Source organism: Ambystoma mexicanum, chromosome 7p (assembly GCF_040938575.1).
Source record: "Ambystoma mexicanum isolate Mex_15411 chromosome 7p, UKY_AmexF1_1, whole genome shotgun sequence".
NCBI classification, from domain to species: domain Eukaryota; kingdom Metazoa; phylum Chordata; class Amphibia; order Caudata; family Ambystomatidae; genus Ambystoma; species Ambystoma mexicanum.
Window position 1 is genome coordinate 10,816,760 of NC_090939.1, and position 24,492 is coordinate 10,841,251.

General features: G+C 47.5%; 1 protein-coding gene across 2 annotated transcripts in view; it reads left to right on the forward strand.

The window, feature by feature from the left end:
* PKNOX1 (PBX/knotted 1 homeobox 1) overlaps nucleotides 1-24,492 on the forward strand; it is an 817,124-nt gene that overhangs the window by 573,800 nt on the left and 218,832 nt on the right. For both annotated transcript variants that reach the window (XM_069635659.1, XM_069635660.1), the window contains one exon: nucleotides 6,177-6,305. In XM_069635659.1, the coding sequence (XP_069491760.1) occupies nucleotides 6,177-6,305 (129 nt within the window). The remainder of the gene's footprint in view (nucleotides 1-6,176; nucleotides 6,306-24,492) is intronic.

Below are 24,492 nucleotides of genomic sequence, written 5' to 3' on the forward strand. Positions count from 1 at the left end.
GCCCCAAGAATCTGCCAAGGCCGTGTTGCTTCACACGGCAACGAAACAGTTAAACTGAGTTATTTTTTGTCTGTGAACCAGCGGTTCGTGAAAGCAGAGAAATGCACTTATCTTGCCGGAGGCGCGGGGCCTGCAGAGGTCGCAGGCGGGGAATGGCCCCGCGGGTCGCTGCCTGCAGGAGCCCTCAGCTTACACGTCCGCTCCCATCCGAGTCTGTTAGCGCAAGCGGGGATCCGTGCGCTCGTCGCGCGCATGCGCGGACCGTCGGGCGTTGTCCCACGGAGTTCCACTGCTTGCGAGCACGCAAGCTTGCTGGGACTTGTAGTTCTGGCTACCGGATGGCGTTTTCTGCCATCTGCAGCCAATGTTCTGCAACGAGGACACAACAGTGTTCTGAAATATAGTACTTTATGGCTCCTGCTGGACCTAATCCCCACGCTGGACACAGCTGAGGCAGTGGGGGTCCTGACAGTACTCCCCCCCCCCCCCCCCCCCCCCCCCCCAACAGGTCCTGCTTTTGCAGGATTGTTTCTATGAAACAAGCGCACTAGTCGGGGTGCATGTACATTTAACGCTGGCTCCCATGAGCGTTCCTCGGGCCCATAACCCAACCAGTCCACCAGATAATACAATTGCCCCAGATTCAAGCGAGAATCCAGAATCGCTTTCACCTCGAACTCAGGAACCCCATTCACAGTAATCGGGGGGAGGTCTTTTGGACCGTATGGAAGCCGGGGCGGGTTTGAGTAGTGCTACATGGAACACAGGGTGGATTTTCATTTGTGTTGGTAAGGTGAGACGGACTGCTAATGGATTAATGATTTTTTCTACAGGGAACGGGCCTATAAACCTGGGTTGGAATTTGCGTGGGACTATCAAATGCAGGTTATGCGTGTTTAACCATACCTTGTCCCCAACCCTATATGTTGGAGCGGGTTCTCTGTGTGTATCTGCATATTTCTTATAGGAAGCTTTAGCCATGTCTAGATTGACTATGATACCACGCCAGACATTCTTTAAATGTGTTTTGAGCTGGGTCACAGCGGGTACATCAATATTGGGCAAATGTGGCACTGGTTGGAAACGGGGATGAAAACCATAAGTCCCATAAAAAGGAGTCACCCTAGTAGAACTATGTACAGCGTTATTATACGCTAGTTCCGCCAGCCAAAGAACATCCGCCCACGTGGATTCGTTATTGTATGTCATACAGCGGATGTACTGCTCCAAGGTCTGGTTCACCCTTTCCGTTTGCCCGTCTGTTTCGGGGTGATAACTCGTGGATAATTTCAATCGCATCCCTACAGTGGCACAAAAGGCCTGCCAGAAACGTGAAGTGAACTGTGCTCCTCGATCTGAAACAACATGTAATGGCATGCCATGTAAGCGGACAATATGTTGAAGGAAAAGGTGAACCAATGCCCGAGCCGTAGGGATTCCTTTGCTGGGTATGAAATGAGCCAATTTGGTTAAAGAATCCACCACCACCAGTACAGTGGTGTATCCCTGACTTAATGGCAGGTCCACTATAAAATCCAATGATATGGTGTGCCATGGTACTGGCGGAGTGGGTAAAGGGCGCAGGTGTCCAGCTGGTTTTCGATGGTCTGATTTGTTCCTCAGACAACATTCGCATGTTTGTATATACTGTTGAACATCTTGCTTGAGACCTGGCCACCAGAAATGTCGAGTTAACAATTCACAGGTTTTTGCATTGCCGGGGTGCCCCACAAAAGGAGAATCATGACACCACCTGATGGCTTGTTGACGGATAACTGGTGTGGGTAGATATAAGGCTGTTCCAAAAAAGGGTAACCCATCCTTCACGGTTTTCTTCTTGCTTGGGTCGTTCCACTGGGCCAACTCCTGTGCGGTTAATGCTTTCCTGATTTCAGAGAACATGTCATCTACCACTATAGATCCAATTATACGAGTTGGTGGCACGATAGGCTTTGGCTCTTCCGATTGATCGGTTTTCGAGTCTGGTTCTGGATAGCGAGACAAAATATCAGCCTTCCTGTTCTCCACTCCAGGGCGGAATGTAACTACAAAATCGAAGTCCGCGAAGTACATGGCCCATCGCAATTGTCGGGGACTAAGCGCCTTGGCGGATTTCAGGAATTGCAGATTTCTGTGATCAGTCAGGATCGTTATAGTGTGTCGGGCCCCCATCAGATAGTGACGCCATTCACTGAATGCCGCTTTTATGGCTAGTAATTCTCTGTCCGCTATGACATAGTTACGTTCTGCTGGTAAGAGGGTACGAGAGTAATACGCTACTGGGTGCAACTGGCCGGTGTTATTCCGTTGGGACAAAATGGCTCCTAGAGCGTAACTTGAAGCGTCGGTTTCGATGACATAGGGGCGAGTAGGGTCCGCATGTGATAACACTGGGGCTGTAGTGAATGCCTTCTTTAAAGCTTGAAAACTTGTTTCTGCGGCCGTATCCCATTGGAACGCTACTCCTTTCTTCAACAGGCGAGTGATTGGTTGTACTTTACTCGCGAACCCATCAATAAATCGGCGATAAAAGTTTGCAAACCCCAGTACTGTCTGCACATCCTTAACTGATGTTGGTGACGGCCAATCAATTATAGCCCGTACTTTGTTTTGGTCCATGGTTACTCCTTCTGGTGAAAGGATGAATCCTAGGAATTCCACCGTTGTTTGATGAAAAACACATTTCTCAAGTTTTGCATATAATTTGTGTTCCCTCAAACGTTGTAGTACAGCTTTTACATGCCCTTGATGCTCTTCCAGGTTCCGAGAGTAGATGAGGATATCGATGTAGACGATAGCAAAGATGTCCAAATATCCCCGCAGAACCTCATCCAGGAAATGCTGAAAGGCGGCGGGTGCGTTACAGAGGCCGAATGGCATAACCTGATATTCGTAGAGCCCGTACTTGGTTCTAAAGGCAGTCTTCCATTCGTCTCCCTCACGCACCCGCACCAAGTGGTAAGCCCCTCTTAGGTCGAGCTTGGTGTAAATCTTTGCATTCCGCACCTGGTCTAATAGAGTGGGTATTAAGGGCAGAGGGTACCGGTTCTTGATCGTTATCCTGTTGATTGCCCTATAGTCAATACAAGTCCTCAAGTCCCCGGTCTTTTTTGGGACGAAGAACAAGGGCGACGAAACCGGTGACATTGAGTGTCGAATAAACCCGTTAGCCAGATTAGTCTCAATGTATTTCCGGAGGTGTTCGTTTTCAGCCTCCGTTAAAGCATAGATCCGACTACATGGCAACGCTGCTCCAGGCTCCAAATCAATCCTGCAGTCAAACGTCCGATGAGGCGGTAGGGTTTCTGCAGCGGCCTTACTGAAAACATCCCTGTAAACTTGATAGACAGTTGGTAGGGCTTCCATGCCCCCAACCACATGCCCTTGGTTTGACACTGGCTGGATTTCTGGGATTCCGGCGGAGGGTCGACAGCAATGTTCTGAGCAATAACTGGATGTAAAACGCACTGAGCCCTGAGTCCAGTGCACTTCCGGATTATGAGTTCTTAACCAGGGCAATCCTAAAATCATTCCAAATTGTGGTGCCGCAATTACATCGAATCGTATGTCCTCATGATGTCCAGAGGTGCATTCTAAATGTACCCACCTGGTCTGCTTGGTTATAGGACCCGACGTGAGCGGTGATCCGTCCACCGATTTGACCTCCTCCGGACACTCCTTGTTGCTAAGAGGTATTCGTAATTCTGATGCTAAGTCTTGATCAATAAAATTGCCTGTTGCTCCAGAGTCCACCATTAGGGTTACGGGCACTTGTTGGTTTGCCCAACTAACCTGACCAGAAAGTGTCACATGAGTTACCAGCGTATGATGGGTATTTGCCAAAAGTCTCGGGGTGTTTTCAAGTTGGCTCGCCCGGGCCACCCTCACTGGCGAGCTCTCTCGTTTCCCGGCAAGTCTTTCTTGGGTTTGTTTGGACATTCTTTAACGAAGGGGGATTAGGTCCAGCAGGAGCCATAAAGTACTATATTTCAGAACACTGTTGTGTCCTCGTTGCAGAACATTGGCTGCAGATGGCAGAAAACGCCATCCGGTAGCCAGAACTACAAGTCCCAGCAAGCTCGCGTGCTCGCAAGCAGTGGAACTCCGTGGGACAACGCCCGACGGTCCGCGCATGCGCGCGACGAGCGCACGGATCCCTGCTTGCGCTAACAGACTCGGATGGGAGCGGACGTGTAAGCTGAGGGCTCCTGCAGGCAGCGACCCGCGGGGCCATTCCCCGCCTGCGACCTCTGCAGGCCCCGCGCCTCCGGCAAGATAAGTGCATTTCTCTGCTTTCACGAACCGCTGGTTCACAGACAAAAACAATAGTGCATGCAACGTTGTTGGATTCTAGCCGGTATGAGCGCCGGGCTGAGGAAAGCTCCGGTGATACTAGTTAAGGCCAAGTGGCCACCTCGTAACTCAGTTTAACTGTTTCGTTGCCGTGTGAAGCAACACGGCCTTGGCAGATTCTTGGGGCGATCGTAACCCAGTTTGCACTATTTATTGCCGTGTGAAGCAACACGGCCCTTGCAGATTCTTGGGGGAACACATCAGCGTGTGAGAGTAAAGTGACGGGCCCAGTTTGCTACCTGAGCTCACTCTTGTTTTTGATTTCCTTGTAGCGGCATCCCACTGTATCAGTGGCCAGAACCCGCTGCGCCGCCGTAGTCTAACGGCACGAACTCTGGCAGTCGCCTGGCACGCCACCCGGTACCATGGAAATCAAAAACAAGAGTGAGCTCAGGTCGCAAACTGGGCCCGTCACTTTACTCTCACACGCTGATGTGTTCCCCCAAGAATCTGCAAGGGCCGTGTTGCTTCACACGGCAACAAATAGTGCAAACTGGGTTACGATCGCCCCAAGAATCTGCCAAGGCCGTGTTGCTTCACACGGCAACGAAACAGTTAAACTGAGTTACGAGGTGGCCACTTGGCCTTAACTAGTATCACCGGAGCTTTCCTCAGCCCGGCGCTCATACCGGCTAGAATCCCACAACGTTGCATGCACTATTGTTTTTGTCTGTGAACCAGCGGTTCGTGAAAGCAGAGAAATGCACTTATCTTGCCGGAGGCGCGGGGCCTGCAGAGGTCGCAGGCGGGGAATGGCCCCGCGGGTCGCTGCCTGCAGGAGCCCTCAGCTTACACGTCCGCTCCCATCCGAGTCTGTTAGCGCAAGCGGGGATCCGTGCGCTCGTCGCGCGCATGCGCGGACCGTCGGGCGTTGTCCCACGGAGTTCCACTGCTTGCGAGCACGCGAGCTTGCTGGGACTTGTAGTTCTGGCTACCGGATGGCGTTTTCTGCCATCTGCAGCCAATGTTCTGCAACGAGGACACAACAGTGTTCTGAAATATAGTACTTTATGGCTCCTGCTGGACCTAATCCCCACGCTGGACACAGCTGAGGCAGTGGGGGTCCTGACAGTGACACTGTCTGTAATATACGTACTAACCAACTGGTACAGACTACGACTTACACATCTGTCCTTGTATAGGCTGCTGCCTGTTGGGTCTGTACACCTTAACTGGTTTCAACTTCCATGTTGTCCTTCTGCATTAAGCATTGTCTTGATGGTGTTTTATAAGATGAGTGCTCTCCAGTTGATATGGCTTGAAACAGGTATCCACTTACTTTCACCTGTTGAGACTTTCACTGACCAGCTGGTATGGGATGCCACCTCTATCCTCGAGGCATCTTCATGATTTCAGTATAATATCTTCCACGTATGTTTTCCTGAGGAAGGTGCTTCACTATTAATCCATTGTATGTGAGTAGTTATTTACATACATGGCCTGTTAAGTTTAAAAGAATGCTTGTTTATTTCAATACATTGCAAAAGGCTACCCCAAACCTAGTAGTTTATTGTGCTTTATTTGCCTACTTTTGCAGCTCATTCAGTTTGCTGGATCCTTGTAAGGTCTCCGATATATTCCCATATTAAATTATCACTTTAAAAAAGGAACCCGCTAATTGAACCAGCTTTAAATGTAATTGTGTTAATGTGTATAACATGGAGCAACTCCTTCTATAAATGGCAGTCACTAAACTGTGGCTAGTGCCATGCTTTTTCTGTTGGTGGGTCTTGCCGGGTAGGTAGGTGTTTTTGTAGTACAATGCAATTGATGTTATTTTATGCAGCTTCCTAAACAGTGCCGTTCTTTTCTTCTCAATGTAGCTTCAGCTTCAACTAAATCAAGACCTGAGCATCTTGCATCAAGATGACAGCTCTTCAAAGAACAAACGAGGTGTCCTGCCAAAGCACGCCACAAATGTAATGCGCTCCTGGCTCTTCCAGCACATCGGGGTAAGAAACTGCTACAGCAGAAAACACAGAGAGGAATGCTATACAGTTCCACCTTTCCTTTTTAATAAGCAACAAATATGTATGTGGAGAAGAGACTAGGATTAGTATGAGAGACTAGGACTGGGGTGTGGGACCCAGCATTGGAATAGTGAATGGAGACTGTAATGGAGGACTCGGGACTAGAGACTTGAATGAAGGGTTCAGATGAGGCAGGGGCTGGGGCATGCAGTGGTTTAGAGTTTTTTGTCTTCTAGCCAGGGTCTAGATATCCAGCCCCCAGTCAAGTTTTACAGGAGGCCCTCATGTTTATGCCTTCTGCCAGGTTTTAGCTATGGATCCCCGCAGGTCCTTGGAGAGAAAGGTCCCTAACATGCAGCCACCTTCTGTTATTGACCTCTCCTCTCGCTCCCTGATGTTCCTGGCTGCCTTTGCTTCTCGCTCTGCACACACATACACTTTGGAACACCAACACCATGTATGCATGCCCTTTTTTATACTGTGCAGTTTGTGCCAAGCTAATACTAATTGCATGTAGAAGTTAGATGTGTAATGCGCTGTGTACTCGCTCATGGTTCCCCAGCAGTAGCTTCTGCCTACTGGGTGATGCCTGACACCCAGGAGCTGGTTTTAGATCCTCATAATAGAATCTTCATCTCAAACCTGGCCGTTCTCTGTCAGCAACCTCTGTTTTGAAGCCCACCAAACTGGACTATGGATGAAGAAGATGAAGAACGTCTGCTTCCGATCCTGTACTGTTTTGAGGACCTTCAGGATGCCGTAGACGAGATCAGCAGTTGAGGTTATACCAGCAGGATCTTCATGCTCAAAGACACAGGACTCTTTTTGACAAAGGACTGCACCAACAGAGCAGCATTGTCCAGTGCCCACAGTGAGGGTGAACTGTGGGTTTCCCAGTACCAGGCTCCATGAGATCCAAGGGCGCAAACCCCGCTCCAGATGGTGGGTACTAGCCACTGGCCTCCATGGCTCTTCGAAGCTCTAGGACAGCAACCTTGGTGTTGCAGGACTCAGAACTCCTGTATCTTCTGTGGATCAATATGGATTCTGGCTTTACTGATGGCATAACCCAGGAACCACCACCAGTTCAAAGATTCCCCTGTCAATGAAAGAGCAGACCTTGTTCTTCCTTACAGTAGATGGCCTGAGTAATGCTTGTCCCAGCAGCAGCGGTCTTGCAGAATCCCTCTAGCCCACTCTTGGGCTTTGGTTTCTTGTATCCAGTGGCCAGATCCTCTCCTCATATACACAATCCTTAGCTGGGTCTGCAAACCCACCAGGGAACCTGCAACATGCAGACTCTGTTCCTGAGTCCCTACCATGGGCTGTCAGCGTGGGTGTATTCATGACTTCACACAGGTTTGGGATGTGTATTGAGAGGTCTGCAGCCCCTTGTCCAACGCAAACCAGTTTCATGCACTCAAAGGCTACTTCTCTGGCTAGGGCCTGCGAAGGGGGATGCCCACATATGCCGCTGCCCGGGACGCATAAAGTCAAAAGAACAGTGTAGCACAAAGACAGGGCAAAATGTCTGACCAGACATTTTGACATTTGTGGTGCACATAAGGTTGCTCTGCTGTTTAAAAATAAATAAATAAATAAGGTGCTTATACGTACTAAATGAAGATACCACTGAACCAAGATGTCTGGGCGTTAAGGCATTTTTTATATGACATTCTGTTGAGGGCACTATACAACTATTGACATTAATGTGGGACAAACAAACCTAACAAGAAAGGGATGCCAAACCTTTCTTAAAAGTAGGTAATATGCACAGAGCACCAAGGCTTAGCTCTCAGCAGGCTGACACAAAGGTACAGTTAGTCCAGACATAGCTCTGGAAAGTACGCTACGCTTTATTAAGTCACACTCTCATAGTGAAATAAGTAATTAAGGGCTAATACACAATATTTAAAAAAAAAGACCCAGTATTTTACCAAAAAACAATAAAGGTCTAAAAAAGAACCTTCCTTGCCTCATTGTCTGTATGTGAGGCCACTGCCACAGGTAGGCACCCAACATTAATGGGATGGGGAGAACACGGGAACCTCAAAATCTAACAAGCAGGTAAAGCCACCTATGGCCCGCACAAGACATCACCAAACCCTGGTATATGTGGAAGGCCTTAGACCTGGTGGTCCGCCCCTGGCACATAGAAGTAGGGATAGGCAGAAAAAGGAAAGCAGACATTTTAACCAGTAAGGAAAACTACTCCTAAGCTTGGTAGTCCTACACGAACACTGCACGTTAATATGACTAGGGCAGAGGTCTACAACCTGTGGCTCTCCAGATGTTTAGGACTACAACTCACATGGCCCCCTCATCATTAACCATGCTAGCTGGGGTCGATGGCAGTTGTAGTACAACACATATGGAGAGCTAAAGTTTGCACACTGCCATATTATCAAAAACAATTCATATGCATGCAGGATAATCCTAGGCATAGAAGGTAGGAAACCATAGTCCGTGGCCTCCAGGAATGAGCAAGACACTTCAGCAGCAGTGCCCTTAGCAATACACTTCACTGAACACCATGTACAGTGTCCTTAGCAATACACTTCACTGAAAACCATTTACAGTGTCCTTAGCAATACACTTCACTGAACACCATGTACAGTGTCATCGCAATTAGCTACAATGTTAAAATACATTCACAATTTGAGAAATGCAGAGCATGACTTTGAAAATCACATTTAAGTACAAACATTTTAATTCTTGGTGCAGAACCCTTTGAGCCCAGTGTGTGTACATGACAAATGTCCAGTGGGAGGTCAATACCACCATAATCAATTTAGAGGAATTCCAGCGCAGTCTGAAAGTTCCATAGGAAACAGTGGGAAGGAAGTCAATGGGCCTTTGGCGTTCATGGAGGCAAGTCAGTTCTACCTTACAGGTGCATGTTCTGTGTCAAACAACCCCTGGAAAGGCCAGATGAAGCCCAGAGAGGACAAACCAGAAGGCCCAAAGAAAGATGCAGCAGAGCAGGGGATCCCCAAAAGACGTATATGGGAGATGTGGTAGAGACTTGCCTCCAAAGCATTTTGCTCCCAAACCAGAGGGATGCTGAGGGTGAGTGTCTTGAATAATTGCCCACCTCAGCAGCCAGAGTAAAGTACTCACATTGGTGGTTTAAATTAAAACCGCATAAGCAGCACAAAATAACCCGGTAAGTACAGGGCTTCTTTCCATAGGTGCAATTTCCAGGATTCTGTACACAGGCGCTTGCGCCCTGAGCCAGCAACAATCCAGACGACCAAAGAATGAAACAAATTTCCCGCCTGCAACCTTCGATCCTGAAGTGAAAAACTCAGCTAGGAAGACTCCAGGAAGATGTGGGTACCCATGAAGATGGCTTGCTGTGGCTTGATTGGCAAAGGCTGAAGGCAGTACAGCAGGAAATGATCCGGGGATGGGGATAATAGCTGGAGGCAACCGCGGACGTCCCAAGCTGAAGTTCTGGTGGGGTGTTGAGGCACAACACCCTTCTGGACGGTGGCAGCGATCCACAGCCAAGCGGAAGATCCTGGTGGTAAATGGCAGGTGGTGGCAGTAAATGTCTCAGTCAACAATTCCAGCGTGGGGGGCTCGACCCTGCGAATGTGCAAACAGCAGTAGCCTCAAGAAGCTCGAACTGGGAAATCCAAACTGGGATATGCCCAATCCGCCGTATCCAGCCAGTATGACCAAGTAAGTGCTTTAAACGGCAGGAAATGGTGAGAAGCTCTCCTGAAGCAGGTCAGTAGACCAGCTTTCTCCATGCAGCCGAATAGGAAAGCAGCAGAATAGGAAATGGAGAGGGATGCAGGGCCTAGGCAGTGCCTTAAGTCCATTGCGATCACTGGAGCTAATGGTCAGATGACTAATACTTCTGGTTGATCAGTAGGACTACCAGTTTCCCAAAACCACCCTATGCTTGTAGAAGCTCTCTAGGGCTACACATATGGTGCCTCAGAGGTACCCCTGTGGGCCCTAGGAGATACCCAATGCCACCATATACCTTAGGTAAGGTAAAAAAGGGTTGTAATGGCAGGGAGATTTGAGGATAAGTCCCTCTAGCCATCTCTCCCTCTCTCTCTCCCGCAGGCCAAGCCTACTCTAGCAGGCTCTGACTCACTCTGCACGGCATACTCTGGATGTTCTCATCTCCTCTGACCTCCCTCTCTCTAACCCCCTCACCACTCTTCTCTCCTGGAGCAATCACTTTCTCCTTTCCTCCCATCTCTCCCTCTGTACCCCACAGGCCACGCCTACTCCAGCACTGCCACCTACCTTCTCGGTCATCCGGCCCATGAAGCGTGTGTCAGTTGAGGCTTTCGCTGCCACTTTCTCTCCCCTTCCTCCACCCTTGGCTGACTCTCATCCTGATACTGCCCTTTCCCAGCTCCATTCTGCTATCTCTGATACTCTCGATGTTCTTGCCCCTGTTTTGAGGATCCGTTTGAAGCCCAAAGCCAACTGCAACTCTTGGTACAACTCTGACCTAGTTACCCTTAAACGAAAGTGTAGGGTGGCTGAGGGGAAATGGCGGGCTTCTTGTGCATCCTCTGACAAACTTGCTTGCTTGTTTCCATAGTATTCTGTATGTCGTGCATTTCAATATTTTAGTCTCCATTTAGAATCCATGGGCTTTTGACAGACAGCCAACAGCTGCCGAGTTACCTTGTGCTCTCTGCCAAGCCTTTGCCTCGGTGACGCAATGCCTGTACTCTATTTTTAGCACAGGCTGCATTCACCGTGCTTTGAGATTTTAAAACTAACTACAATTTAACAGTTATTACAAATTCATTCAACTAAATAGTTATTTGCACCTTATATTTCAATACTAAGTATCTTCATTTAGTGTTTGACAGCTGAGCGAGAGTTGAGAGTGGCAATATGGAGAAGGTTGTCCTCCTTGAAAGACTTCCGGGGAGGGGTACAAATCAGAGGTACACCCTGCAGAGGTGTAGAAGGAGCCAGAGGGGCGGGGGGCGCAGAAGAGGAAGGTGGAGAGGGCAAGGTAGCCAAGGAGGAGACAGAGGGGGGAGGCAAGGATGCAGTGGAAGGGACAACAGGAGAAGAAAGGAAATTGATGAGGCGTGGGAAGCGTCTAGCAAAGAGGATGTTGGCCTGGTGCCATTCAGGTAAACATTAATGATGACTTTAGAGGAGTGGAAGGGGGCCAGGAAGGCCTCCCGCTGGGTGCCACCATTAATGGGAGAAGAAGAGAAAGGATATAGCACAGATACCATATGAGGAGTCCATAGGTCTGGCGAGGCAACGACAAAGAGGATGTATCTGTCAGTTTCTTGCTTTTCCACAACAGTTGGACACCGCTTGTCCAGTCTCTCCTCCATGTCAGCATGCGAGCCAATTCATAACTCATGGGCTTCTCTCTCTCACGTCTCCAGTCTCCTCCCCTTTCATATATTATGTAGCTGTGGGACTTAACCGTTGCAGTGTCCTGCTCCTTTTTCTGTCTTCTGTGGCTTCTCTTCTCCTCTGTATGTCATCCTCCTCGTCTCAGTTAAGGGGGATTATTCATTTAAAGGAATATTCAGAGTTTCCTGTTGACAGTAACATAGTGAGGATTCAGGATTGAAACTCGGACACAAGTTAGCCATGATTTTGGTTAAAGACTTATTGAAAATAAAATGGGTTGGGAAAATGCCTCTCTGGCCCTGCTCTAAGAGGAATTTCCCTACCTAACCACAAACTAAGGATCTGTCTATGTCAGAATGTCTAAAGCAAGAACTGACATGTGTCCAAAGTTCTATTCTGACCCTCACACTATAAACTAAATTCTAAGGTGATAATGGAAATGTCTTTAACCCTGGGTGGTCCAGAAAAGTGTTCATAAAGGAAGAATAAAAAGTTCCAACACAAACGTTCTTCAAGGATAGAGGTCCTTGCTCCAGAGGGTGATTCCCTTCCCCGGATTCCTCTCCACTCTCTGAGGTATCGCACACAACAGTTCCTTGTGTTTTCTTTACCAACAAAACACTGTCACACAAAACTGTCTGGATTTGTAGTTTTGACTCTCTCGGGACACCTGCTATTCTTTTCTGGGAAGCTTTTGCACCTTCTGATTTGGTTAACATAATTCATTTTTGTAGTCCTGATATTCCTTCTCAGGACGACTTTAAATCCGATTAACAGAATCCTTTTCCTAGTCCTGATGTTTCTTCTCATGACCTCCTTATTTCCGTTTAATACAATTCTTTTCCTAGTCCTGATGTTACTTTTCATGCCTTCTTTAAATCTTGCACATTTCTTGTGACTGCCTGGTTACTCTCCTGCCAGGGCTTTTTGTTTTCACACACCTGTAATTGCCTGGTATATTCTCCTGCCAGGGCTTCTTGTATTCACACACCTGTAATTGCCTGGTATACTCTCCTGCCAGGACTTCTGTTCATCCAGGGTCTCTTCCCTCTCCCCGAGTTGCACCTATACTTTGTTGGCTAATGTATCCTCTTTATATATTATCCTTTTTGGGTTTCTCATGTACTTGCACTGTATGTAATAACACATTTGTAAGGGTTTTGTATGTAACTTAATTTCCTCTTTTTCATTAACTCCTTTGCTTTTTCTCTTCCTGTTATATTACTTGTAATTATTTACATTCTGCGCAGTCGCTGATATTCCCCAGTGTCTCCGCTGTCTCTGGTTGGACTCACCGGCTCTTGTTGGCGTTCCTGGATTCTCCCACGGTTAGCCGGTATTTGCACTGTTTATTTATAAAGCGCTTAGACACAAAAAAAGTGCTTCAAAGCGCTCTAAGATGGGGGAACATGGGATACAATCATTCATAAGGCCCTGGAGAATTCCGAATGATATACAATAATAATACGCATACTAGGCCTGATGACATTTCTGCTAATTAAAGTGCGTTAACAGATGGTGGGGGAAAGCAGGGAGAGGGGAGGAGACAGGGATTCATGGATAACAAACTGACAATAGTGCAAGTACGTGACAAGTAGTGAGGGTAGGAGGGAAGAGGGGGAGAGAGCTGGAGGCACGTAACAACTCAACAGCCATACTAGAGAACATTTCTTGCTAGAATGAACACAAGACATTGACATAAGGGCAGTGGATCAGGGGAGGGGAAGGGGAATGGTTAAGATGGTTGGGCATTTTATAATGTGCCAATAACGCAAGTGTTTCAGGTGCACAATTCTAGAGGGGGGGGCAAGGGGAGACAAAGGGGCAGACAGACAACGAACATTACTGGGATGGGTGCATTCATTTTGTGTAAGTGCACAGACAGGAAGTGCGAGGGATGGGGGTAGGGATAAGGGTGCCTTGTCCAGGAGGGCCGGGTTAAGTGCAGAGGGTTATCTCTTTGGGAAGTGCGTAGTGCAGCAAGTAGTGCGGGGGCCTGGAGGCAAGTGCATAGACGGGTGTGTGTGCCTGGGACCTGTAAAGTTCTGAGGTGATCCAGGAAACCAGCCAGCTAGCTGAACAGAAAGAGGAGGTAGCATGTAGGGAGCGGAGGTTAGCAGGGGAGAGGTAGAGAGAAAACAGAGGAGAAGAGGAAGGTCTTGTGGATTTTCTGGAATTTAAGGAGGTCCGGCTCGAGACTGAGAGAGGTGAGGGGCGGTGAAGGTTCTTCATCTGTTTCCTTTTCGCAACCACTTGCTCTTTGTTCACCCGTCTCTCGCAACTTCTGCCTTACACCCTAACCCTAATCTATCTCTATGAAACTTCGTGGGCATCCTGCTGGATGTCCAAAGGCACGATTCCAACCTGAAAAGTCCCCTTACCAGAGTGCTGGACCTTGCAAACGACGAGAATCTGACCTGGGATAGTCTGTCTTTCTGTGCGCCTGAAAAATGTGCCAAATACACAGAGCCACATCCATCCGCGAGGAAAACCTTGCCTAGATGCTTCCCCCTGATCCTTGTTGTAAAAGTCCTTCCAGTTTCCTGTATTCTGTCTTCTTCATGAAGAAATTCAACGACCAGGTTTTTGGCTGCAGATCCTGAAGTCCTCCTGCTGAAAAATCTTCTTCTGTGCTGAGGTACTGTGCTGCATTGGGCATTTACTTACCTTAAGTCTCTTGTGATTCCTGTGTAGTTTTGGGTCGTTTTCTGTGATTGCACACAGGCCCCTGCCGGAATCCTCCTAGAGTGTCTTCTTTTTTGTTGCATTTCCTTTTGTGTGTGTGTTTAGCCTACAAAAGTTATCTTTTCACAAATAGTTACAATGCAATCAAATACAATATTAAAAACATAGAAAGAAAAGGAAAAAAACACATAGAAAAAGTAATGTAATAATTCATCAACCTTTCATCAGCAGTAAAGTAAAGACATAACATCCAACCCGCTATATACTGAAGATTAGCCGTCTTCCCTTAAGGACCACAGGCAACTCATTCAGTTAGCTTCAAGAACACAGATAAGAAGGCATACATTGCTAGGATCACTTTCACTGAATGTCCCCACATTAACCTTACCCAGAACATCTCGCTCAACAACCCCTCACCCAAGTAGTGCAGCCGAAGCTCAGCAATATCGGGACAGTCCAGAATGATGTGTTTCAGGTTTTCCACTGTGGTGGATTCATAGAATCTACAGATGTTGCTTGCCAGTGTTCCATCCCACTTGAACCTCCTCTCCAGGGTTGCACATTGGTACAGAGGGAAGCAAAGTTATACAGCACACATGTGTGGGCAGGGAAAGGGAGATAAATGCATCAAGTTCTTCCCTCGCAACCCTGCATGCTCCCTGTAGAGCCAAAAATTGCCCATTAAGTCGGACGTTTCTGTCCAGTCTGCCAACCCCCGGAAGTGACTTCAACTCGTCCGGCGAAGACCCAATACGATGAAGAACACTGCACACAGGAAGCTTGCATTGGACTAGGGTAGAGGCCGTGTGGGTTTGGGATGATTCACCCAGATCTTGGTAGAGTGAGTTGTTTGGTGGGTTGGCAAACTCGGCTAGCTTGTTCCATAGGGCTCTGGCTGCCAGTGACACTAGGCCCAGCTCATGACGAAGCACAGCATTTGGTACAGATTGTTTCAAGCCCAAGGTTCGCTTCCAAAGGAGCCCGTACAGAATGTTTAGTGGGGCCCCCAAATCGAACAAAACTATTCCCAAGCCATATAAAATAATCAGTTTGAAGTTTTTTAAGTAGAACCTGATCAAAGGGATCAGAGAATAGCGACACTTGGGAGTAGATCCGCTTAATTTTTGCCTGTAGAGTGGTAATCCATGACCCCCTAGAATAGCTGGATGCAAGATTAAAGCCCAAGTATCGCATTGATCCCACCCTTTCCAAGAGCTGATCACCTACCCTCCAAATGCAAGTTTTGGGATGTTTCTTGGTAGAGAAGATGACAACCTTTGATTTTTGCCCGTTAATTTGCAAGTTATTGTGGAACGCATACTGAAAGAAGAGTCAATTTCCTAAAGAGGCCAATTGGAGTTTTATCGAATAAGATGATATCGTCGGCAAAAGCGAGCCAGGTTAATACTAAACTGACCATCTTAACCGGATTGGTGTCTCCCTCCTTCCATATGACTGCAATGTCTAGAACAAACAAATTAAAGAGGGTTGGGGCCACCGCACAACCCTGTCTCAGCCCCACAAAGGTGGAAACGGGTGCGGACATGGCCCGTCCCTCGTCAGCCTGACCCTCAATGAAGACTCTCTATGTAGCAGTGCCAGAATCTGAACAATTTTTAACGGGATCTTCCATTGTATGAGCTTGCTCCAAAGAGTTTCTCTGCTGACTGTATCAAAGGCGCTGGACATGTCTATGGAATCCATATAGACAATGCCCATTGCCCCTGTTCTTATGGCCCCAGACAGATGGGAGATGAATGAACCGTTAAGAGAAGTCCCCATTTCCCGAGCAGAAACCCACCTTGTGTTTGGACAAAAGGTTAAGTTCCTCTATGTGTCGGGAGAGGTCTCTCGAAAAGGGAGGTGAAGATTTAGCTGGAGGCATCGAGCAGGGCGATGGGTCTGTAGTTCTTCGGATCAGGCACATCCCCCTGCTTGAAAATTGGAATGATAATGGATTGCTTCCAAGTGGTGGAAATTTTGCCCTCCCTGAAGATGGTCTTGAAAAGGTTCAACAGAGGGCCGACCCATAATTCGGGGTCCTGCTTGAAAAGCAATGGCGGAATGCAGATGACCGCGCCCTGCCAATGGCCCATCTCACATCTCCGTCATCCCAGGACACTGTGGATATTAATATTCCTCTGTTGGCATTTAGAATCAGACTTAGGAGTGAGTCAAAGGAGAAAAGGTTATTAGAACAGAACAAGAGATCACACAAATATTCTGAAGCAAGTAAGTACTTTTGGTAACCCCCAATGCAAAGTTAGTTAACCCATTCCTGGAAGGAAGACACAAGACAATGTCGGAGGGAAGAAGAGTCATTCAGGGAGCCAGGGTAAACTCAAGTCAATTGGGCAAAAGTCTAGCACTTCTTGCAGGTAAGTAAAAGTCTTGCACAATTTTTTTAGAAGTCTTTGTAGAAAAGAAGAAATCAAATCAGGGCCACAAGCTGTTTAGGCTTATGAGGTAAAGAAGCTGTCAGCAACTCTACAGAAGCAACCACAACAAGTCTCACCAAAAGAGAATAAGTCCAGTTACACAAGAGGTATGTTTTCTTAGACTGTACAGTACCTTTAGGTTGAAGAAAAGTGCAGCAGATGGCTTCTGTTCCTGTGCAGCTCTGCATATCCTGATGTTCCTGGACCACAGTCATGGGGACAAGAGTGAGGACGTCTGGGGACTCCTGCACTGCAATGAGACGGTCACTGACCGCAACCGGCAATCTTCAAACAAGTGGAACTTCGATATTTGAGCTCCTTGCGTCTACCACAAGTAGCAACACCGCGGTTCCTGGCTGTCAAGATGGACTTTCCTTGCATCTGGGGACCATCACTCTATTGAGGTGGCTCAGGCTCGGTCAGTCCTGCTTCCTGGGAGTCCGGAGGATCTTCCTGGAGCTCTTGGCCAGCTTAAAAGCAATGCACACAATCTGGTGTTCCTCTCCCTGGCTAGTCGGTTCCTGCAGCAACTGCAGTGGAATTTCAACCAGCTCCGAGAGGATGTCCGGACGGCTTACTTTGGAGTTGATTGGTCCCACCAACTCAAAGGGAGAAGTCGTCCTTGCAGGGCTTCTCTAGTAGAAATGAAATTGGAGTTTCAGCACAGCAGCAGGGCTTCACCGGGCAAACCAATGGCTCAGGAGTTGCAGCAGGATTTCTCTTCAAGCTATTCTTCGGTTCCTTCGTCCAGTGATTTACTCTGCCTTCCAAGCCAAAAAACCTCTCCTTTAATGCAGATTTCTCCCATTCATTCCAGCCAAGCTGGCAGTCACCCAGCAGAGTGGCTGTCCTTGCCGGACAGCCAGCCGGCCAATCACCTAATAGTGCATTCCTGTCTCCTAGGAGACTAAGCACAGGGAGTTTAAGGCACCTGTCTCGCTTCCTGCCGCTGCCAGACACCCTGGAGCCATAGACAGGCTTCACTTGTGAATCCCGCCAAAGGCAAAACGAACAAAGGGACCAGACCTGGTTTGGCGCGCAGAGTAAATTTCAAGAAGGACCTTTTCACAAAGAAATGGCAAAAAAGAAGACTGCGGCCATTTTGACAAAAATGGCACCCTAGGGTGCTTTACTGCAGCTGCGAACGCAGCCCGTGGTAAATGCACACCACAGTAGTTAAAAGTAAACCACTGCTACCTGCCATTCATCGAGGAAAGGGTAACATAAAAATGTTAAATGGGAAGCTAGACAAAAGGGGATACTAAGTAACCCCTTCAGCACCCTATTGTAAGATAGTGTGTGCTGGGTCTAGAAAGTTACAATGTAAGTGAAGTCAATTTCACTTCAGTGCTCTTGGAAACAGTAGTTTATTCAAGAGAAGGTATTTAAACCTTGGGGAATCTAAAAGACTTCCCTGTGCCACTGCACTGAAGGTGCTGTGTGACACAATGTAAAAAGATGATGCCTATGGAGTTTGTCAGATTCCACCCTGCAAGACAAAGGGGACTGGTGGCTGTTGTTTTCTGCAAAAAAAGAATGTTAGGTTCCCCAACCCTAATGTGAATCCCCTTAGACAAGTTGTGGAAGTCGCAAACGTTCCAAGATAAGAATTTGCAGGCCCTGTCCTAAAGCAGGTTTTTTTGCTTGTTTAATCTTGGAAAACATCTGTACTGCAGCCTCCAGCCAAGACCAGTCCTCCAAGGCCACTGTTGGACCAGACAAGGTCTTGGAATCATTTAGGTTCAGATTCTCAAGCAAGGAGGAGGATTGAGGAGACAAGTAGCCAGCCAGGGCAGTTGGATCATGAAGAACAAAAAGATCGTAGCACACCACCTTCAGCAGTTCACGCTCATTCCAGACAATTTGCGCAATAAGATTGGTCTTGAAATGACAAACCGATCTGCTAGAGCCAGACTTGGGGAAGATTACGTGCGTGATGTCATCCGAGAGCAAGACTCGTAGCGACGGAATCTCTTGGAAACCTCAGAGCATTTGAGTTCTGTTCATGGGTTGGTTATCATTTGCGTGTAGAACAAAGTCCCACCCCATGATGATCCCCTTGAAAGTATCGTCCCTATGGGGATCTGGTGGATTGTTAAGATCACAGTGGGCCAGTCCTGAGGCCCTTGCCCGGGATTGTAAAACAGTAGGCTCTGTATCAGCCTGCTGGTTATCCAGGGATTGGCACACTATTGGGGTGAGGTAGGATTGCCCAGAAATGTACTCGTCTTAGTTTGGTTGGTGTTCTTTGCTCTTTTGGGACTCTGCTGTTCGAGAGTGTCCCCTTCTGATAGGTCATGGGCCATGAGTGGGAGAGAAATTGCGTCCACAGCCAAATCCTTGACTGTATCCTCACTCGAAAGAGTATTTAAGAATTTAGAATTTTTTTCTTTTGTTAATTCTCTTCTGTAAGGTTTTTAGTTTTCTTTTTCTGCTGTTCTTTTTTCTTATTCGATTTTTTGGTGCGTTGATTTCTCGACTGTAGTTGCTGAGGGCTCTTGTAGGTATTGGGAGCCTCTTCCATATTCTGATGCTGTGGCTCAATAGAAGCCCCCTGTAGGTCACTTCAGCCTGTATTGGGGCAACCTCACTCAGCTGTATGTCTACCAACACGATAGGGTGTCGGGAATAGGATTGCGTTCTATGTTAGGTGATGCATGCAAGTTCGATGGAGATGTTACAGGAACTTCCTAGAGGTCCTCATCCCCACAATTGCGTATGGAATCAATTGAGGTCGACATTGGACGTTTTTGACTTTTCAACAGTTTGGACATCTTAGAATCCAGTATGCCTAGCTTCTTTGAGTTGTCCTGAGTGATGTCTTTAATATTGTCGTATAGTCTGAGCATAGATTCTAGCACCAGGTGAAGTGCCGAAATCGAAGCAGGCCCCAATGAGTCAATCTGCGGAAGTACCGAGGAATCCCTTCTCATTTCAATGTTCCTGGGCGTGAAGATATCACCCACAGAGGGCTGCTTTAAGATGGACTTTGGATTGATGCTAGGTGAAGTTAGTGAAGCAGGCAAACTGTTAGGAGTGTCGTTCAGTTGTATAGGAGGGAGGGCCTCCAGGGAGTGGGGCCTGTAAGTTCCATTAGTGATCTACTCCAAATGATCACATAGTTTTTCAAAAGAGTCACCCAGAGTGATTGAATAATTGAACATTGGTATTGGGGGGCTGCAAGACAGGATAGGACACATGCCCCCGAGTCTCCCTGCGTAGTAAACATGGAAGCAACAGCAGGGGAGTGAAGTTCCACCTGTAGGGTAGTGCAGTGATTGGAGCAGTGTGGCACCAGGTTGTCCGTTGGAAAAGTCATTGAGTCCTCTGTGAGCTGCCTGACAGGCAGCCCTGATGGCCCAGTACCGCAAACTGAACCAATCAACACCTGTGAAAAGATGGGGGTAAGGGGTGGGTGAAGATGCATTATGGCCAAGACATGAGGGCGCCTGCCGTTGGTTTCCCTTCAAAGGGACTTTATATGACACCACTGTTGTCCGCAGAGTATCCTCACAGTCTGGGAGAGCCTTCCCTCCCCCCCTCCCTCTCTCTCTCTTAAAGGGCCGCTAAACCCTTCTCAGCAATTAGGAGCCTCCCACTCCGAAGTTTAGATGCCGGAATGGTGCTTCTCAGTAATTGAAAAGATTGTAGAACACACAGTTAGGTTCTTACCTTGTAGTAGTTGTAATAGTGGAGTATGCCCCACATGGCGCACTCGCCCATAAGACCACTTGCCACCACTTATGCTCCGTGCACACACTGTGCGAAAGTGGGGTTAATGAGTAGTCGGGCCAGGTCCTGGGGCAGTTAGGCCCCGCCCTCCATATTGGAAATGGTAGGTAGACTCTCTGTTTGCAGTAGAACAAAGAAAGATCTGCGCTGTGAGCTTTGGAGCACAGATGCACTGTTGCAGTGGTGAAGAAAGCTCCATTGATAGCAACTGTCAGTAGATGACTAAATTTAGTTATGCAGCACAGAGCAAGGGACCAAAAGACCACTTGCCACCACTTGTGCTCCGTGTTAGGCAAAGTTTGTATGCAGTACCCTTTGGGTGCACTACACACAACTCTGACTACAGGTATAGGAAACCCAACCTTTGGTATAAGCTTGCACTACACAGTTTGGTACCGTGTGGAGCAGCCAGGCTTATCTCAAGAGGGGTCATTGTGAGCTGTAGGGGAGTTACACAGAGATTCACAGTGACAAGTATTCAAATAAAATCTTACACTCAAGGTTTCTTGTATAAACAATTATTAATGTATTTATCAGTCAGTTAGAATAAACCTTCTTCAGAAGGGAGCAATATAAAAAATAACACATGTGGGCACCCCCTTTTGACTTGGGTAACAGAGATTTTCGGGGAACTCAACGGTGGTCGGATGGGGGTCTGGAGCGTGCAGCCCAGCTGTTTAGGCAGGGTGTATTTATAGACTATGATAGTCTGGGGGACTCTCTGGGCGTTCCTCAGATCTCTATCTTGGACTATGTTCGGGTGAAGGGCATTATGACTGACCCCCGCTGAGTGGCAGATCTGACTCGCCCCCCCACTCCGTTGGAGAGAGTGTTTATCGATTCCATTAGTAGGAAAGGCTCCCTGTCCAAAATCTATAAAGCGCTGATTACGCCAGATGTTGAGCTCGGGCAGCCTTTTAGGAAATTTTGGGAGGGTTAAGTAGGGGGGGGGAAATAGGGGAAGCTACATGGTCGGCCATTTTTAAGGTCTTTTTTTTTGGGATCCCTGTATACAGCGGCAACGGAACATAACTTCAAAATGTTGCACGCGTGGCATCTCTCTCCCGAGAGGCTTGCCAAAATGTATGTGAGGTCCTCCCCGTTTTGTCCAAGGGGGTGAGGTCAACGAGGGTCCTGGTTTCATCTCTGGTGGGACTGCCCTTCTGCCCAGTTTTTCTGGTCTGAACTCCTGAGTCTCAGTTGGATCAAGGAGATTACGGGAGCTGATCTACCCTTGCAGCCTCTTGTACTTCTTCTTGGTGTGTGGGTCGAGGAATAGGATGATATGCCCTTGTCGCGTGTGGTCCAAGCTAGGTTGCGGGCGGGGAGGCTTGCCTTAGCTCAAGGGTGGAAACGTGCTGGGGTGCCTTCTAAGGAAGACTGGTTAGCAAAACTCTGGGTGATCTTCACGTATGAAAAACTGTCGGCAATCACTCACGACACCATGAACTCCTTTTTGCAGGACTGGATGGTGGTGTTGCTTCATGAAGATTGTGAATCAAGGAGACTTTGACTTATGAGACTTTTCATAAACTGCTATGGACTGTCCTTTGTTACTATGATTTGAGACTTTGGGCCATTTTTGACTGTATTTTTGGCCCTGTTACAGGGTGATGTTTCTCTCTCCTTAGTTCCTCTGGGTATGGTTTGAGTTGAGGGTGGGTGGGTGCGGGTGGGGATTGGGGTGGAGTTGGATTCGGGGTCCTTTGTCTTTGTTTCCTTTCGGTGTTCTGTTTTTGATTAATAAAAATTAATGTGAAAAAAAAAGTAACACACAAATACACCTCAATACTGTACACTCTTAGTTTCTAAACCAGTAAAGAACCCTTTGGGATGGCCCACAGACACAACCTACACTCTCAGGTGACTTCAATAGCTAGGGTGCTAGGGACATTAAATATCCTACTGTTTGCATTTAGAATACTGTTGAATTTGGTAAAAGGATATTTAGAAGATACAAGAGACCACAAATATTCTTAAGCAGGTAAATTACTTTCAGGTCCTCCAAGAAGAGGCATGCAGTGAAAAAGGCTAAGCCAAAGTCAATAGGCAAAAGTCTATCTGAGCTGAAGTCCTTCTTTGCAGGTAAGTAGACAAAGTTTTTGCACAATGTATTTAGAAGTCTTTGAAGAAAGACGAATCAAATGGCCACAAACTGTTAGACTTGTGAAAGGTAGAAGATGCAAGCAACTCTACAACAAGAGGCAAGTTCTCTCAGACTTTGCAGTACCTTTTGTATTGAAGAAAAAGTGCAACAGATGACTTCTGTTGCACAAGTGGCACTTCAGTGTTTCAGCTCCTCGGGTTCAGTGTTTCAGCTCCTCGGGACTACCACTAATAGCAACACTGCGGTTCCAGGCTGTCGCAATGGACTTTCCTTGCTTCTGGGGTCCTGCACTCTGTTGAGGGGGCTCAGACTTGGTCAGTCCTGTTTCCTGGGAGTCCGGAGGATATTCCTGGAGCTCTTGGCCAGCTTAAAAGCAACGCACACAATCTGGCGTTTCTCTCCCTGGCTATACGGTTTCCAGCAGTAGCTTTGTGGAAATTCAACCAGCTCCGAGAAGGATGTCCAGGTGGCTTACTTTGGAGTTGATTGGTCCCACCAACTCAGGGGAGAAGTCGTCCTTGCAGGAGCTTCTCTGTCGATAACGAATTTGGAGTTCCATCACAGCAGCAGGGCTTCTTCGGGCAAACCAACGGTTCAGGAGTTGCAGCAGACATCCTCTTCAAGTTCTTCTTCGGTTCCTTCGTCCAGTGGTCGACTCTACCTTCTAAGCCAAAAGACTTGCATTTTATTCAGTTCTCTCTCATTCATTCCAGCCTAGCTGTCAGTCACCCAGCAGGGTGGCTGTCATTGCTGGACAGTCAGCCGGCCAGTCACCACAGAGTGCATTTGGGTCTCCTAGGAGACTAAGCACGGGGAATTTCGGGCACCTCCTTCACTTCCTGCCTACCCCAGACAACCTGGAGCCAGAGGCGGGCTTCACTTGTGAATCCCACCAAAGGCAAAGCAAGCAATGGGACCTAACCTGGTTTGGTGCACAGAGTAAATCTCAAGAAGGACCTTTCCACAAAGAAATTGCGAAAAAAAGACGACCAGGGCCATTTTGACAAAAATGGCACCCTTGGGTGCTTTACTGCAGCTGCGAACACAGTCCATGGTAAATGCACACCACGGTAGTTAAAACGAAACCACTGCCACAAGCCATTCCTTGAGAAAAGGGTAACATAAAAATGTTACAGGTTAGACAAAGGGGATACTAGGTTCCCCCTCCAGCCCCCTATTGTAAGATAGTGTGTAAATACATGAGAGAGTGAGAAAAAGAGTCTCACGCTCTCCAGGTTAAAAAAAATCAAGTCCTCAAAATCCAGCAAAGTTGCTGGTGGTTTCTAAGGTGGAGAGAATTCACGTATTTCTGAGAATTCTCCCTAGCACTCTGGCGCTAGGGTGTCTTCTCTGAAGCCCCTGTACCCTCAACTAAATCTAAAAGTAAAGTACTTACTTGTTCTAGCAGTCTTCCTTGGGAACTCTGACATTTGCTACTTAAGAACCTATCCTGACCTTCCTGTTGGACACTAGACCCTAGTGACCCCCTTCTGCCACTGAGAACACTCCTGCTCTAAGAATAAGGGAAAGACTTCTAAGGATTGGGCCTTTTGCCTAGAAAAGAGAATAAGTGTTTATAAGTTACTTGCAAAAGAAGTTGGTTGGTAACTGTAACTCTGAGAGTGAACATGATAAATGAGAAAATTACACTGAAGCTGTCTGAACAGGAACATTTTTCCCGGAGAAATAATCTTCGAATTGCTGGACTTCCAGAGAAGGCTGAAAGAGGTAATGCAATTGACTTTTTACAAAATAACTTACCAAGGATACTGAATTTCTCCAGCATGGGGTCTGGCATGGATTCACATGCTCATGAATATTCCCCGTCGTCAGGCCGGGAATCCTC